General features: G+C 46.8%; 1 protein-coding gene across 4 annotated transcripts in view; it reads left to right on the top strand.

Moving 5' to 3' along the window:
• Positions 1-17,902, top strand: part of map3k4 (mitogen-activated protein kinase kinase kinase 4) — a 33,653-nt gene that overhangs the window by 9,762 nt on the left and 5,989 nt on the right. For 3 of the 4 annotated variants that reach the window (XM_042065358.1, XM_042065359.1, XM_042065360.1), the window contains exons 3-22: positions 600-772; positions 1,169-2,503; positions 3,131-3,391; positions 3,715-3,867; positions 5,129-5,286; positions 5,621-5,737; positions 6,551-6,650; positions 6,742-6,825; positions 6,990-7,259; positions 9,083-9,232; positions 10,644-10,805; positions 11,028-11,161; positions 11,249-11,327; positions 11,445-11,523; positions 12,792-12,894; positions 13,489-13,623; positions 15,718-15,812; positions 16,040-16,120; positions 16,427-16,618; positions 17,438-17,508. In XM_042065358.1, the coding sequence (XP_041921292.1) occupies positions 600-772; positions 1,169-2,503; positions 3,131-3,391; positions 3,715-3,867; positions 5,129-5,286; positions 5,621-5,737; positions 6,551-6,650; positions 6,742-6,825; positions 6,990-7,259; positions 9,083-9,232; positions 10,644-10,805; positions 11,028-11,161; positions 11,249-11,327; positions 11,445-11,523; positions 12,792-12,894; positions 13,489-13,623; positions 15,718-15,812; positions 16,040-16,120; positions 16,427-16,618; positions 17,438-17,508 (3,932 nt within the window). The remainder of the gene's footprint in view (positions 1-599; positions 773-1,168; positions 2,504-3,130; positions 3,392-3,714; positions 3,868-5,128; positions 5,287-5,620; positions 5,738-6,550; positions 6,651-6,741; positions 6,826-6,989; positions 7,260-9,082; positions 9,233-10,643; positions 10,806-11,027; positions 11,162-11,248; positions 11,328-11,444; positions 11,524-12,791; positions 12,895-13,488; positions 13,624-15,717; positions 15,813-16,039; positions 16,121-16,426; positions 16,619-17,437; positions 17,509-17,902) is intronic. The other variant, XM_042065361.1, reaches the window with a different exon arrangement.

The raw sequence follows: 17,902 nt of genomic DNA, 5'->3' as shown, positions 1-17,902 counted from the left end.
CACACGCACACAGAGAGAAATAGAGCCTCAGTGCAGTGATTTGATTGAGTCGTTGGTTGAGTCTGTGCAGAAATGGACCCGTGTATTACTGCAGCTTTGAAAGCAACAACCCTCCGTGTGGTTTTGCGAAGGCTACCAGACATGCAGTGATGTGAATGTGCATTGTTGAAAGCCCTGTATTTTGGCCTTTTGTCATGTTCACAATGGTGAGGGAGTGAGATGAATAGAATGTATTTACAGTAATGGGAACCGGTATGACCAAAGCAATGTGTTAGGTCACTCGTATTCTTTAAATGGCTGTCAAGGTCTCATGAGTACTGCAGCTGGATGAGTCGGGCTGCTTTTTTTTGTGTTTGAAAAGAAAAGCTTTTGTGGCCAAGGCGTGACATAACGGAAATGGCTTCCTGTTTCTTCTCTCTCATCTCCCTGTCTGGGGATGCTAGTGTTGATTATTAGCGCAACTAATAAACTTCCTAGGTGATCGGGTTAATGGTTCTCATTTAATTTACTCTGTGCATGTATTTCTCTTCTTGGATAAGCTTTAACTGTGTGTGTGTGTGTGTGTGTGTGTGTGTGTGTGTGTGTGTGTGTGTTTATAGACAAACTGGCCCCCCCTAGCCCTTCCACCTCTCATCGCTCCCCGCTCCGAGAGCGGGAGCGTGAGACCACTAAGTCGGTGGAGCCCCCCCCTGAGGAGCCCAGCTACCGGCAGGGCAAGAAGCAGCGCTCCACCCAGCGCTCTACCGACCGCGACACCAAGAAGACCTTCCAGGTAGACCTTCCAGGCCTGTGCAATCACTCCAATTTTGACGTTTCTGCAAATGTAGACAAATTCTTAACTGTAATCTAGAAAAAATGGTTCCGTTCAATGTTGTAGTATGATCTGATTTTGTTGTTTTATGTATATTTGTTACATTATATACTTGTGTATATTTATATAGCGTTGAGCTATATATATGCTTATACACTACATACTGATGTATAGACAAATATAAATAGGCCATTCCATTAAAGTCAAATATATAGGCCATAAAGATAAATATATGTAGGCCATTAAAGTCAACTGTTCAAAAAGTCTAGTTTCTTTTAAAAACAGATCATGATTTCAATACTGCCAAAAATAATTGTGATGCTGACTTCTGCCATAATTAAGATGTCCTACTTCCAGGGTGCCTTTATGCTGGACCCACTGGGGAAGAGCTCCACGCTGGGCATGGACCCGCGCAAGCAGTACCTTAGCCTGGGCTGTGGCAGCGGCAAGCTGCCCGTCAGCATGCCGCACGGACACGCGCTGCCCCGGCCCCACCGGCAGACGTCGCGCACCGACTGCCCGGCCGACCGACTCAAGTTCTTTGAGACGCTGCGGCTGTTGCTCAAGCTGACGTCCATGTCGTCCAAGAAGAAGGAGAAGGAGCAGCAGCGCGGCATGGAGAACCTCACGCTGCTGGGCCAGAGCAAGGAGGTGGTGTGGCTGGAGCTCCAGGCCTGGCACGCGCGCCGGACCGTCACTGACCAGGACCTCTTCCTGTTCACCGAGCGCCAGGCCATTCCGGACATCATCAACGAGGTGCTGCGCTTTAAAGTGGACTACAGCTGCCTGGGCCTGGGTGCCTCGGGAGGCAAGCGGGCGACAGGGACGCCCGTTAAAGCCGACAAAGAGGCACCGAAGGACAGCCCGTGCGGAGCGGCGGCCGGCGGCGGCGACTCCTGGCCGGAGGTGGACACGGCAGCGCCGCTGGGCTGTGGCGCCGAGCGGCGGGAGCACCTCCAGCGGCAGCGCGTGGCCTTCGAGCAGGTGCGGCGCGTCATGCTGCTGCTGGAGTCGGTGGAGGCGCTTTACCCGTCGCTGCAGACGCTGCAGAAGGACTACGAGAAGTACGCGGCGGCCGACTTCCAGGGCCGCGTGCAGGCGCTCTGCCTGTGGCTCAACATCACGCAGGACCTCAACCAGAAGCTGCGCGTCATGGGCACCGTGCTGGGCCTGCGCGACCTGGCGCGCATCGGCTGGCCCGTCTTCGAGGTGCCCTCGCCGCGCAGCTCACGCGGCCACGACGAGGAGGACGACGACGGCGACGGCGAGGAGGACGAGGAGGAGGAGGACGACGACAAGAGCGACTCCACGGCCGTCTGCATGGCCGACAGCGACGGGGAGGTGGGAAGGGAGAGGGACGCCGACACGGACGTTGACAGTGACCTCTCCCCCTGCCTCACGCCCAAGTTTGCCCGGCTCATGTGCGAGGACGAGTTCCTGCTGCCTGAAGAAGGCAGCGGAGCAGGGACTGGGGAGGTGGTGGCGATAGGGACTGGGGCAGGGCCACTTCCTCTGGACAGAGTGGCGGCGGTAGAGAGTCGGTACTGCCCCACTGCCATCTACCGGCCCTTTGTGGACAAGGCACTGAAGCAGATGGGGCTGCGTAAACTCATCCTGCGGCTGCACAAGCTCATGGACCGCTCGCTACAGAGGGCTAGGGCAGCACTGGTCAGCCAGTCCCCCACACAGGAGGTGAGGACTGAGGGAAAGTGGTGGCCAAACCTGGGGAGAGCTTGATTAGAGCTTGAAAGGAGATTAAATTACTTGTTCTTATCCGTCCTGAAGTCCCTCTGTGCAGAGATGTGCTCTTTACTGATGTCCTGCTTCATATATAGCCTACCTAATACATTATTCAGACTAAGCAGTGGATAAACAGAATCTATATGTTTTATTTATCAGTTGATTCATTAGCAAATGTATTTAATTTGTTTTGGTTGATTGATAAATCTGTATTTCTACTTAGCTGTTTATTCCTCAATCATTCATTCAATTGAAGTGATGATGCAGTAAACTAATAGCTATTGGACATGGCATGACCTTGCTGATTTATGACCTTGCCAGTTCAAGTTAGATAATGATATCATGCTCCTTATCAGTATTTGCAGACTGGATGAGGTAACCTGGTTTCAGTTTTGACTACATAGCCAGCATTAAGTACTTTTTTAAAATGTATTTACCATAACAACCAAGTCATCAGGAGAAAAAAATTGTTTGAGATTTTCCAAACATATTTTACAGTTCAGATGCATAGCACAGACTGGAGCGTTAAAGGTTATTCAACTCTCCCTCTGTGACCTGTCATTTTTTTAATTTCCCCAGTTCTCCGACTTCCCGGACCCCATGCTGTACAGTGACTATCTCCCGGAGCTCTCGCGCCACCTGGCCTGCAGTGGTCATTCGGGCGAGGAGGCGGAACAGGAGAGTGTGTCCTGGGCGGAACTTTTGGACATGGAGCTGCCGTCGTTCCGGCCGGCCTTCCTGGTGCTATGCCGCGTGTTGCTCAACGTCATCCACGAGTGCCTGAAACTGCGTCTGGAGCAGAGACCTGCCGGGGAGCCCTCGCTCCTCAGTATCAAACAGGTCTCACTCGCTTGCTCACTCACTCACTTACTCACTCACCACACCATTTCGACACACACTGTAATTACGTTCTCATACATACGTATAGATAGAGGGTACACATGTTTAAGTGTGTGATATTTTGGGGTATCTGACCTGAAAGATACCTACAGAATTTTTGGTTAGTTCCAACATAATGTGTACTGGCATGACCATGCATTCAATGGTTACTTATCTGACTCACCTGTGTTGCTGTTGTTTGTTTGTTTGTTTGTGTGTGTGTGTCTGTGTCTGTGTGTGTGTGTGTGTTTGTGTTTGTGTGTGTGCCTGTGTCCGACCTGCAGCTGGTGCGTGAGTGTAAGGAGGTGCTGAAGGGCGGCCTCCTGATGAAGCAGTACTACCAGTTCATGCTGCGCGGCGTCGTCACTGACCCCCAGGGTGTGCAGACCAACGCCAACATCGACGAGTTCGAGGAGGACCTGCAGAAGATGCTTCTGGTATTGGACCTCACCACACCCTCCAGAACCCTCCCGCACCGTGTTTGCACGTTTGCTTGCACACTTTGTGTTTTATTCATCTGTTTCTGTTCCACCATCATTTAGGTTTATCAAGTGGCTTGAGCCAGTGTTGATTGTCCCTGGAAGTATAATAGCATATAATAGCTATTTGTCAGGATGGAATCGGTATGGGGACTAATCGGCTCCAGAGATTTCATGCTCCACTTTGGCACTCTGGCTTTTCCCCTGCAGCCTGTGTGTTGCCTCTGCATGCCTCTGATAAAAGCTGATAAAAACACTCTCCTGCGATTCCAAGAATCAGGCCCTGGGTCAAAGTCTAAAGCCAGCGCTACTACTCTGCTGCATGCTGCGTGGTTGGGAGCAGACCTGAGAATCTTGCCGTTACAGTACCCGTTACTGTTGCTGACAACAATAAACAGGCTATTTGCTTGGAAACTATATGGATATAAGGGATCATATAGATAAGCAGAGTTTATTTAGGCAATGTAGGCAACCGTTGTCAAGTCAAACTTGCACACAATAAGCCTTTTCTCATGCTTGTGTAGAGACGATGCTAACATTATGACTGTGCCCATAAGTAATAGTAGGTAATAGTAATCTGATACCTAATGGCTATCCACATCAGCCATGTCCATGATGAATCCGTGCAATGATGTCAGATGGTGAGGACTTTAGCAATATTTGTAATCACAATGGGTAATTTTGAAAAACTAGTTGTTTCTCTTCTCCTGGGGTGGTATATTCCCCCCCATTTTATTTGGCATGGGACAGGCGGATATCAGCTGGCGCAATAGCTTAGGCATCACTGTGTGACAGGCCATGGCTAGTCTTGCTCCAGTCATGCATGTCTGGTTTGGAAAGCTGGAGTGAGGAAGGTTTGGTGATCACTTTTACAGGTCATATATCAACTTGGTCATGGGGTTTTCCCGTCGAGAGGAAATGTTGGGTTTTCTTGGTGGCTTGTGGGAAATCACTGGTGTGTTTACCGCATTGCTGTGTCCTGTATTGCTATTACTAAAGGAACACGTCAACATTTTGAGAAATTAGCTTATTCACCCCCAGAGTTAGATAAGTTCCTGTAATTTGAATATGACATCATGACATGTGATTTCTAATCATCAAATCAAACTCCCTGACTGCAACATGCAACAGAGACATCTAGTGGGGTGGCCATGAGATGACCTCATGACCTAGACAGTTATGCAATGTCTCAACGTGGTGTTGTTGTCTCTCTGGCCAGGTGTACTTTGACTACATGCACAGCTGGATCCAAATGCTGCAACAGCTGCCCCAGGCCTCGCACAGCTTGAAGAACCTTCTGGAAGAGGAGTGGAACTTCACCAAAGTCATCACCCCATACATCCGAGGGGGCGAGGCCCAGTCGGGGAAGCTCTTCTGGTCAGTGCTCTCCTCTGGATTTCCCCCCACCCCGAAAGTTTGATCTCTCCAAAGCATCTGGTCAGATAACTTTGTCCCATGCGGTCATTTCCTGCATTATATGAATTAGCTGATGTCACTTCAGATGAATGCGTTTAGAGAATCGTTAAATATAATGATCTATTCTCAAGAGTGCTAAGTGCCTACAATGACATTAGTCATTTTGTGCACATCATCAATCTTTCCACGATAGGAGTGACTGATTAGGAGGAGCTTGTAGTTGGACGCCTGCAGGCATGTTTGTCCGATCGTTTCCTAACCCGTGACTGCTCTGCCCTCTTCTGGCTGTTTACAGTGACATCGCCGGCATGCTGCTGAAGTCCACCGGGGACTTCCTGGACGCTGGTCTACAGAAGAGCGGCGATGAGTTCTGGGAAAGCGCTGATGACAGCACTGCTTCGGATGAAATCAGGTCAGCTAGTCTGTTCTCCGCAGCAGTTGTCCATACACATACCATACACCACATACTCAGACAGTGACGGTTATTATATTGCAGTCAATGCTTCATGTGTGCCAATACATGTATTAGTGGTATGTTTTCTGTAAATTATGGCTCGTGTCTTATTGCCTTAACATCTTTCTAGGGACTGTAAGGAATGTATCTATTTTGTTGAACTGATGGGCATATGTCTATGTGTGTCATAAGATACTCAACAGTGGTGGAATGAGAGAACTCCACTCGGCAGTTGGCCGGTGTGCAACTGTGGTCATAGCCTCCCTTTAAAGTCAGACTTCATTAGTTTATTGCACACCTTCTGTTTTTCAAAAGTATACATTCAGGGGTCTTTGCTTTCGAATAAAATCCCTTCACAACCCTTCAAATGGCTTCAATGTAACTTTAAATCGGCTTTCTAATTTTGGGAATAGGGATCGATCTATCCCCACCTCCTCTCCACACGCTGTTGACCTGCTACTGGCTCCTGCTTACATGTTAGCCAGCTTTTCTGCATCTTTATGAACAATTGACCCACCACAAGTACTCAGGATTGGTTCAGTGCCCTTTTAATGGTTTAAAAGGACTGCAGTTTGAGTTTGAGGCATACTGAGGCTATGATAGGTCGGCTATGCATCCAAAGCAGAAATCCTTGGCCATGATATTAACTTCTTATTTTGGTCATGGTACGTCATGGACGCCATACAGACTTGTTATCAAGGTTAAAAGACATTGAAGGGGGTCTTTAAGCATTCTTGAGTGATGTCTGAAAAGGTCACCTCTCCTTTGCAGGCGGTCGGTAATCGAGACGAGCCGCTCGCTCAAAGAACTCTTCCACGAGGCCAGAGAGCGGGCGTCCAAAGCACTGGGCTTCGCCAAGATGCTGCGCAAGGTAAGAGGCCAGGATGCCGCTCAACCTGCACCCACTCCAGAGGAAAGCAGGCCACTGTGTTCTGACCTGACTATCTATTCTCGCACTGTAGGATCTGGAGATTGCTGCTGATTTCAGTGTGGCCAGTGGAGTGCCGGGTCTCCTAGAAGCTCTGAAAAAAAGGAACTATGTAAAGGTAGGAAACAAGGTTGGATTTGCTCCGCTTTTTTTGCTCACTCAGGCAAGTATATTTTCTCTGTCAGTCATTTGTTTCTTTCTTTCTTTCTTTCTTTCTCTCTTTCTTTCTCTCTTTCTCTTCTTTCTCTTTCTCTCTCTAATTATTTAATTTCCTCCCCCCAGGTGCTGATCCCCGGGCTGGAGGAGCTGCAGGTGTTTGTGCCGTCGGTGCTAATGGGCCAGCGGCCCGTCATCCTGCAGCTGCTGAACGCGGCGGCCGGCAAGGACTGCTCCAAGGAGCCAGACGAGCTGGCCGAGGACGAAGCCTACCTCCTGATGAGCAAGCACGGCGCCGGTCAGCCCGACACTGAGGTGTGCTGGGCCCAGTGGGACGGCGCACAGCTCAAACTCGTCCCCCAGATGGAGACCGTGGACACCCTCAAGGCCATGGACGTAAGGACAGCTGCACGCACAGGCTTTTTAAACAGGGAAAATTATTATAATCAGCGACTTTAATGCTTGGTTAGATTATGAGAAAAGTGTGGGTTGACAGGGATTAAAGTATTCCGGCACCGTGCCGGATTTCCGGCGTTCAGTGTTTGGCTGCGAAAAAAAATAAATCTTATGTTTTAAAAAAGACTTTCGATATCATACCCATCGCTTTCGAGTGTATGCGTTCATCTGCCAATGATATGAAAGGAGCACAACTCTCCCGCTCTCAAACTAACATAGGCTATTAGCCAATCAGAAGTAGAATGAGGGTCTGGGGAAAACATGCTTCAATCGAGTCCTATGTTTTCGCTAACGCTCTGTGTAGAGTAGAGTAGAGAGAGACGTCACATAGAAGGAGAGTAAGATGAGTAGATTCATGATTCCTGGGGAAGATGCCCACCTAGTTGATAAAGGATTAAAAAATAAATAGCGCTGGGCATGGATAGAAGAGATAGGACCGTAAGACTTTTAGTAGCTGGTGTAAAACGTTGAGAGAACCGGATGCTTGCTTCTGCACCCTGTGCTCGAGAAAGCTAGTATGCAACTAGCGGCAGAAAGTGCTTCCACGACATGAGTCAGACCCCGCTCACAGAGCAGCTGTTCGCGCTCTCCCACACACAACACGTTTACCAGGAGCAACAACCACAGCTGATGTACTGGCATCAATAACTGACCGTGTGTGTGACTTGAAAAAACGTGTGTGCACGTTCATTGCAGAGCATGATCTGTCTTTCAAGCTTGCCCAACCCCTAGTGAATCTATGCAAAAAAATTAGCTGAAAGACAAAATTGCTTTGACTAAACCAGGGGTGTCCAAACCACGGCCCGCGGGCCAACTGCGGCCCGCCACGCACTTTAATCTGCCTTGCCGAGCATTTATTCGTTTATCATAGATCAGGCCCGCCATGCACACACTTTAATCCGGCCTGCCGAGAATTTAATTAGGTTGTCATAGGCCGCTTGCTACTTTTTCCAGTGATGGACGACGTTGTGAGTAACTTTAGGCTACTGCAAACTGCTTTACACTCTTCTTAGAGAGCGATTACATTGTCAATGTCAAAACAGCTTGTTATATCGAGATGCATAGTATCTCCTTTGCAGCAGATCTAACTAAGTTATGCTACTCCATTTAATTGGGAATGCATTTGAGCGTGCATGCACGAGAGGGAGAAAGCGCGGCAGGTTCCAGCTGGCTTGTCATTGTTGATAATTGATATACTTTTTAAATAAGAAACTTGTAAAAGAAAATCACGATGGCAGCAGTAGTTCCCACTACTGACCACTTATAAACTATGAGAGGGGCACGAGCCATAGGCACAGCACTAGCCATAGGCTATATTTGAGTGGAGCTGGCAAAAGAGTCTTAAAGTGACAGTGCACCATTTACAAATGAATTAAACAACATCAAATGAACAGTATTTCTTAAGAAATTAACAAAATTACTTTGTCATTTAAATGATATAAAACGGTATATATATATATAACTGTGAATATATAGTCAGCATGCCAGCTATTTGAACACACACGGCTTAACACCAGAGTTTAAAATACGTATTTCGAAAAAGCTACAAAACTGGCCACAGGATGACCCACCACCCACATAAAAAAAAGTTCAGGCTCCAGATTTGTTTTTACTTCAATCCCTGGGGTTGAGCAGAGCATAAAATACATTATACAAGCTGTTTGTCTAGTTTTGTATGCTTGGACTTGATATTGCCATAGGTAGTTGGGTAGATAAAGGCATGTTTGGGTTAGTACGTACACATTGTTTTCTCTGGCCCTTAGGTGGATAACCTGCTGTTGATCGTGATGCAGTCAGCTCAGCTGGTGACCCAGCGGAAGGCCTTCCAGCAGTGCATGGACGAGCTGCTGTCCCTGAAGCGCGAGCAGACCTCCAGCCAGCCCCTCATCGCCCGCGCCCTCGAGCAGCTCAAGGTACACACAGCGCATACAGACAGAGCACTGACGGACCAACGGGGATGTGCCTTGCTGCAGGAGCTGTGGTGTGAGCAGGCGCATTGTCCACAAGGAAATCCGACCGTGGTCATTTTCCGATCCCACCCCATCTCTCTCTCTCTCTCTCTCGCGCTCTCGCTCTCTCTCTCTCTCTCTCGCTCTCGCTCTCTGTCACTCTTCACTGACCCGTCTGAATATAGGCAAAAAGTATAATTTCAAAAAAGTAATATTTATTTGCTTTGCCAAGTAGTGGTCCAGTTTTCTGAAGAGACTTAACGCAGCTGTAGCAACTGTGTGCCCCATAGTGGCCTCTGTGGTGGCCTCATGCCGTTTGTCTTTCCGTCTGAATCTATCTACTCTTGTTGTATCTTTACCTCCTAATATAAAGAGAAACTATAGTTTCTAAAAATAAATAAACATTATTTTCCCACTTTGATCGTACAAGCGCTGATATATACATGCCCTTCTCTAAACATTTGATTTCATTGTCTTGACATTGTCTTGCTGGTGCCTTTCTCTGAACAGACCTGCAGCTTCATCATTGTTCAACTTTCTGTATAGATATATACCTGCATGTGTGCTTCTTCAACAGTAAGGCGTGTGCTGCATTTGGGGTTTCAGCGTGTCCCACTTTTACAGCTAAAATCTCACAACTACTTCTATTCATTCCCCCGACCAGCTTTTGTATGTCATGGGCTTGATGATGTATCTTTGAGACGTGTGTCGGTTGAAACCATGCAGGGAGTGAAAACGAGAGCTGGTGCAAGTCTGGTTAACCACCTCTGTGTGCGCTTCCAGCTCTCATGAAGAGACAGGCCCAGGGTGCTGCGTTTGGCGCAGTCACACACCATGAAAAGCACATGTTGCATGAAATGTAGGTCTCTTGGAACTAGAGATGAAAAGTGACAGGACTGAATTCTTGTGCATGTTGTCCTTGTTAAGTGTCATGTAGATAAGGGGTGTCCATTGTGTGAGTCATGGCTGAACTGAATGTAATATTTATGCACAGAGGAATGGGGTCATGGTGGCCTACCACTGTATACACATGTGAGTGAGGTTTTTGTGTGTGTGTGGGTGGGTGGGTTGGGGCAGGGGGGTTATGATTTTAATCATCAGACTTCAGCAGCTGATAGTTTCACCTATGCCCTGTGTGGGTGGGTGGGTTGGGGCAGGGGGGTTATGATTTTAATCATCAGACTTCTGCAGCTGATAGTTTGAATGGCCCATTGCAAGGTGTTGCGCCCGGGATTTTTCTTGTCCAGTTGTTTTTGCTCCTATCTGACTCGCTGTCCTCTCCCCTGGCTTACCTCTGTCCACCCCCCCCCCCCCCACACACACACACACACACACACACACACACACACACACACACACACACACACACACACAGAATGAAGCTCTTCAGCTGTGCATCAAGATCAACACGGCCATCGACCGCGTGGATCGCATGTTCACCTCGGAGTTCGAGGCGGAGATGGAGGAGTCGGAGTTGGCCACGCTGCAACAGTACTACCGCGAGGCCATGATCCAGGGCTACAACTTCGCCTTCGAGGTAAGACTAAGAGGCCTTCCTTGCTACGATTCGTGCCGGAATGCTGCATGACTATGGCTGCATAAGGTTTGGTAGGCAGGTTTACATAGAAGGATTTGAGTTTGGCAGGTTGGAAGTGTGTGTGTGTGTGTGTGTGTGTGTGTGTGTGTACAGTATATGACGCATGCATGTTGACTGTTGTAAAATGTCCCTGCCTCTGACCTCCATCTTGTTCTCCTGCAGTACCATAAGGAGGTGGTGCGTCTTATGTCGGGGGAGTTCAGGCAGCGCATCGGTGAGCGCTACATTGCCTTCGCCCGCAAGTGGATGAACTACGTCCTGACCAAGTGTGAGAGTGGTCGGGGCACTCGGCCCAGGTGAGCGCCATCGCCTCTGCCACAAAGCGTTGTGGGTAACTGTTGCACATGTAGGTGACGTGTAAACCACTCCATGCATACTCACAGGTGGGCAACACAAGGCTTCGATTTCCTCCAAGCCATCGAGCCAGGCTTCATCTCAGCTCTGCCAGAGGATGACTTCCTGGTAAGGGTGTTTTTATCCTGTCAGCTGTTACACTTACACTTAGGGGGTAGAGATTGTGTGTGTGTGTGAGAGTGTGTAGAATCATATGTCTTATTCAGAATGTTCTTGTGTTTTCAGAGTCTCCAGGCACTGATGAACGAGTGCATTGGTCACGTGATTGGCAAACCGCACAGCCCAGTCAGTGGCTTCTATCTTGGTAGGACCATCTCCTTGGATAGTTTCATGTTGACACTATGTAATAAAGTATTCAAAGTAGGCTACACCAAACGTCATTACCGGTTATGATCCTTCTGTCCTCAGAAGGAAACGGAGGGAAATGGTCTCAGCAATGTCAATAGCTATATATGGAAGTAGAAAAGGACAAAGGTGACCGCTGCACTTCTTCTTGTACGATCTAGGCTAGATCCAGACAGACAGTTTAGTTAGATGAGACTTCGGTGTAGTCAGGGTGTGTGTGTGTGTGCGCATTTGTGCGTGTGCGTGTGCGCGTGTGTGTGTGTGTGTGTGGATCAAAAAAGCATCAAAAATGTGCAGGAGGGAACAACAAAAATATATAAACACCACACTGTACTACCCTGGAAATTCAGAGTTCTCGCGAGAGCACAATGGAATTGTCTCTGCGAGACACTCTGGCAATGATGCACGTTGCTTTTACCCCAACATTCCGGGGAACCAGCTAAACTGATGAAGACAGCGCTGCAACATTGGAGGACGGTACACATTGGTCGTAGTGTTATCCGATTGCGTCGAAGTCCGAAATCATTCAGAGTAAACATGGTCTAGTGTTATCCAATTGCGTGCAGTGAGATTTTTAAATGCATGCTTGTTGCCGCCCCTCGAGTTGGGCCATTACATTGTTCTTGGCCAGACCCTTAATCTTTCTAGATTATCAGGGTCTGGATTTTCCAGGCTAACACTGTACAAATGGACTGGTTCAATGATGAAAACACCAACAATATCTTTCTCTGTCATATTCCAAACACCCCAGACATCACCATCATAAATAGGACTAATTAGAATGTTACTATTGTTAAGATTGGATGTTCTTTTGACCTGCATATGAACACTTGCTTCAACTCCAAGCTGTTAAAATATCAGCCACTTGTTAACAGTATCACAAACCTGGGATTCCAGTGCAATATAATCGTTCTTGTATTTGGGAGTTGTGGACATGTGCACAAACTTGTTTTACGTAGACTGCAACTATGTGGGCTAAGCAAGCTAAATGCAAAAAAAATCTAGGAAAGTACTGCTCCATTTCTGTGTATCCATTTGGAGATGACAATGTCATGTCTACCCATAACATTTACAATGAATAGCACAAAGCATTCTGTGTTTGATCAGACCTGTTTAAGTGTGTTACATACTTCCATCAATGTTTGGGTCTTTAAATCTCTTCCCCTGTGTTAAGGTGTGTGTTTGTGTGTGTGTGTGTCTGTAACACTCTTCCCACCTGACTTCCAGGCCCTAGACCCAGCCCTCGGCCAGTCAAGGTCCCGTTGCCACAGCGTTGCCACAGCGATCCTCCAAACCCGTACCTCTTCATCCCAAATGCAGATGGCTTCAGGTAGGAATCAGACCTGTGCACATAAACCAGGGGTTTCTGTGTGTGGGTGGCCTGCATGTCTTTAATCTGTTCTGCTCTCGTAATTCAACTGGCAGTAATTTAGTGTGTGCTTTAATTTCTATGCTGATTTAATGCTTGAGTGTTAGTCATAACATGTAGTATTGGTGACTATGGGAAGTGTTTGGTACTTTGGTGCTTATCTGGTGTTTATTGCTTTTAATAGCACATACACTTGCTATCCGTGCTTATCCTCTATGTACTGCTTAGGTAAGGGTCCCATCATGGTGGCTTTTAAGATGTGTATGTACGTGTTCCTGTGCATATCTGTGTGTATGTGTGTGTGTGTGTGTGTGTATGTTTGAGGAAAGACAAGTCCTGGTCTCCACAGTGTCACTGATGCGTGTGTGTGTCTCATAAGTAACTCACACGTAACTCACACACCCTACGCATGCATATCATAGATATAATTAACAAATAAACACACACACACACACACACACACACACACACACACACACACACACACACACACACACTGTGATGTCCCTTAAACTTGCGTGCGGCCCCCTGGCTCAGTGTGTTTCTCCACCCCAGCTCTAGGAGTCTGCCCTGTGACCTCCGGACTCAGCTCTTCCCCCCCAGCTCTGGCCCCCGGCCCATCCCCCCCGGCCCCTCACAGGGGGACCACGGCCACACCAAGGCCCCGGGCAGCGTCCCCAATGAGATCAGGTAGTCCTCCAGCCCTCCCCACAATCCGTCTCAGACCCCCATCCCCACCCCTCCAATCCTCCCGCAGTAGGGGGACCCAAGTGCTTCCTAAATTGAAATTGCTCCCCAGCAGCTTGTATAACCTCCCAGCGAATTCACTGCTCGGCTACAGCTCGATTGATTTAAGCAATAATAATAATGATAAAAAAAAAATCAATAATTGTGTGGATACCAGAGTTTCCGCTAGAAAAAAATGGTGCCGGTCAAAGTGACCGGCAGAGGTTTCGTTTTCCGGACATTTTTATATGCCGGTCAAATATCCTATTATCGCTTCTTAATTACCTAGTCAAGTTGAGGAAAACTGGAGACAGGCTATGTAACTTAAAGAATGACATAATCAGGCTGAATAGAATGCAACATGTTCATTAGCCTAACTTACGTAAACATGCCTAACAAGATCTAGCCAGTATCTATGTTTTCATGGACAGCAAGAGTCCGCTTCTTTCATTGTTTTAAAAAGGCTACGTTGTTTGTTGCTGCTACCCACGTTATCTCCAGTGGTTCCACTGTTTAACACTGTTTGCACAGATGCGCACACACAAGAATGAGCGCTCACACCACTACCCCCTAAGGCTATGCCTCTTTATTTGATAACAATAAATTAGGAAATGTTTCCTATTCTGGGAAATGTTTAGTTTCTTTTTCTTTTGGTCCGCGATTCAATGATACCGTTTAATTGTGCCGGAAATTATCCTCGGACCAGCAATCTCCTTGTCGAGGAGGCCCTAACCCTGCAGATCATAGACAGAGAAAGCATAGGCCTACTGTATGCTTTGGGTACAGAACAGTTGCATGTCCAGTGTACACGGAGAATGACAGTGTCTTGGAGCGGCCGCAACCCCGCAACTCCACTTCCAACGTCAGATACGTCCGACACTTCTGGTGGTGGTGGAGTTGACTGGATATCTGAGGCTTCAGACGTAACCAATTTATCATCATCCATCGCGTCTGGCCTCTGAAAAAACTTTTAAGGCTAGTCTGCCTGGGCCTGGCCATGTTTGAACCGCCTCACTCATTTGTTCGTTGTTTAACATGCACGTTTTAAGCGTGCGCTTCCTATTTGAAATGCAGCATAGGCTATGCGTGTTGTTTAATAGCTTTCAAACGGTACATTTAAAAACAGCCAGAGGACGTATTGCTTTAATATAGGCTTACATTTTAAGGCTTATTCTCAAATTCAGATTGTGTTAGGGGGACGGGATTATTAGCCAATTTCAATTTGACCGGAGAGATTTAATTTTGTCTGACATTTCATTTTTTTTCTGGCCAATGTCCGGTAATTACCGGACAACGGAAACCCTGGTGGATGCCATCAAATGCTTTCTTAAGAGTTGACCAGCTCTAGGTCCCTTTTACATGCATCATAACTACCACGTCCGCATGCTTTGCATACCCACTAAATTACTATCGACACCAGAGCATCCTGCACAGTCCCATGAACTTTTTGTTTGCACCCTATTAGTCCAGTAATGCCATTTTGGCTCTGTGGCCCATAGTGGCCTCCACAGCAGTTTTAGCCCACCACGCCTCAGAACGAGCAGCAGAGCGAGGGCTCATGTGAAGACCATCGACTGTGTGAAAGGCTGCATGAGTCAGGCGCATGAGTCATCGTGTTGTGATCTCTCTCTCTCTCTCTCTCTCTCTCTCTCTCTCTCTCTCTCTCTCTCTCTAATGACTCACCACTCTTAACAGTGACGGTGTGACCCGCCACCCTCACCTTGTAATGGTGTGTGCAGTTTCAAAATAGCAGTGCTCTGCCATTGTTGTGCCTTTGCTGCTCGCTCTCCCTCCATCTCGCCTTCAATAAAAGCATGCCCGCTGCTCCTTTCACTGCTATCTCCCGGTGTAGTGAGTGGTTTGATGGCTTTAGATGGCTTTGCTCAACCAGCTGAAACCTGTTTTGTCGTTTTAGCTTCATTGTGGTTCTATGTACTGTATGTCTTATATTTATATATATATATATATATATATAGTCATTATGGGTGTTACTTATGGAGGAGAGTCCAAATGATCCATGTCTCTTGTTTGACTGTATGTTGGGGTTCACTTCTGTAGAGTTTCTGGTGTACTTGAAAACGATCGGCTGTCATCTGTTGCAAGCGAGTTCAAATCACTCAGTCGCCACTCCAGCCCTACAGAAGATAGAGAAGGTAAGTGTGTGTGTCTGTGTGTGTGTTTGGGAGGATATAATTGGGCTCTTGAGCATAATGCACATTTTGAGGATGATTTGCATAACCTCAACTGACGTTACCAAAATAAAAAACACTCCACAATAATAATGCACAGCACTTGGTGCCTATCCTGTTGGGTTTAATCCATTGGTGGTCCATGTCGAGGCTGTTAAGTGATGTCCTTGTCCCTGTTGTTGTCCTTGCAGAGCCCTCGTACCCAAAGCCAGATGCTACTAACACTGTGCGCCGGAGCTGGGAGCTTCGCAATTTCATCAGCCAATCCAAGGGTGAGACTGACCCCCTGTGCACCGCACAGACCTGTGCATTTTAACCCTGCAAGTAGAGTGGGCTGTAGAAATGATGGTGGTTAGAGTTGTAATGGTCTTAATAGCACCCTCTAGTGGTCAAACAGAACAGAATAGGAAGTAACAGTAATGTGTCCACACTCTTGTGGTTCAAAACCCAGTGTTTTGCTTCCACCACTAAACTCATGCAGGTTTTTGTGTAATTTCACCTCTTCAGACTACTCATCCTTTGCTTTGCAATCTCCTCCCTCCACATTTGCTCTGTTTGTCCTCTATGGGCCCCCATAGACTCTGCGGCACGTCAGAGCCCCATGGAAGGGGTACGTCGCTCCATCCGAGTGTTGGAGGAGAAGCGCTACTCCGTCATGAAGCAGCGCAACATTATCGGCCAGGTGTGCCACACCCCCAAGTCCTACGACAACGTCATGCAAGTAGGCCTGCGCAAGGTCACCTTCAAGTGGCAGAGAGGAAACAAAATCGGTACGGTCACCTTTGAACACTTGTCTTCAGAATGACCACGCACTTTTTTGTTTTATGTCCTTTCATTACTTACAAGTGCATTGTTGACATTGGCTGTTGCCATTGTTGTTGACATTGGCAATTCATTGCTCATGCTTAGGCACAATTTTGAAAACGCTGCCCGTATTTATTATTTGTTTTTTCTTTTTCAAAACACTACACACAATTAACACAACACTGACCCCAAGTAGCAGAATCCCTTAGCTCTTTTGCAAAATGAAACACTTCTGACAAAACTATACAATTATTTATCAAAACTCCATGTTGTCATATTACAAATTGTTTGAAACAAATTAATCATATGATCTGATTATTCTTGAATCAGTTAAGCACTAATGTACTCTATGCAAAACAGGTTTACCTACGATATGCTGTATGCTTTTGTTTTTCTTTCTAGAAATATTGCTCAAGAAGGATTAGAGGTTAACTTAGAGTACAAGAATATACTGACCAAACATGACCCATAAGACCAGTCATGTACATTGAGGACTTTTTTCTCTCCACTTTGTGAAGTACACTACAGTTTTTTTCAATGGTTTACATACAAAATCTTTGCATATCACACCATTTTTATTTCCCTATACCAAATCTGCAAATCTCCTCTTCCTCTCAGTGCTACGTTGCCCAGTGTTTAGGACTGTTTGTTGAGTTTACAGTTTACACTGTGAGGCTGATGGTGTGTTTATAGTTGTGCCAATCTGCACTGATGTTTTGTTCCTTGAGTGTATGAAACAAATCTTTATTAAAGCTGTCAACTGGTTCTTCATTGCTTGTTTCCAGGTGAAGGCCAGTATGGAAAAGTGTACACCTGTATCAATGTGGACACTGGAGAACTGATGGCTATGAAAGAGGTAGGTTGTGTGTCGTAGGACTCATGTCATTCATGTCAATTGAATCTTGTCATTCAGAAAAGGTTTGCTGTATTCCCTCCAGGTTGGTTCATTTTTTGCTGATAAGCACTAGAGGGCAATGCTGGATTATATCACATTTGTTTATTAGATTAGATTAAATTTTATGTTATTGTGCAGAGTACAAGTACAAAGACAAGGAAATGCTGATCCCACCACTTTGTTTCCTGTGTTCTCTGAGAATGGAGAGCTAGCAGAACGTGAGGAGATATTCACTGAATGTTGCAAAAAGTGTTGTTATAAATTGCTTAGCATCGCTTACCTTACCTTTAACCACTACATGACTGATTTTGTACAGACACTAATGCTGTCACTTAAAGTGCGATCTTGCTTAATG

The sequence above is a fragment of the Alosa sapidissima genome, chromosome 16, assembly GCF_018492685.1.
Source record: "Alosa sapidissima isolate fAloSap1 chromosome 16, fAloSap1.pri, whole genome shotgun sequence".
NCBI classification, from domain to species: Eukaryota; Metazoa; Chordata; class Actinopteri; order Clupeiformes; family Clupeidae; genus Alosa; species Alosa sapidissima.
This window is presented reverse-complemented; position numbering and strand designations above follow the sequence as displayed.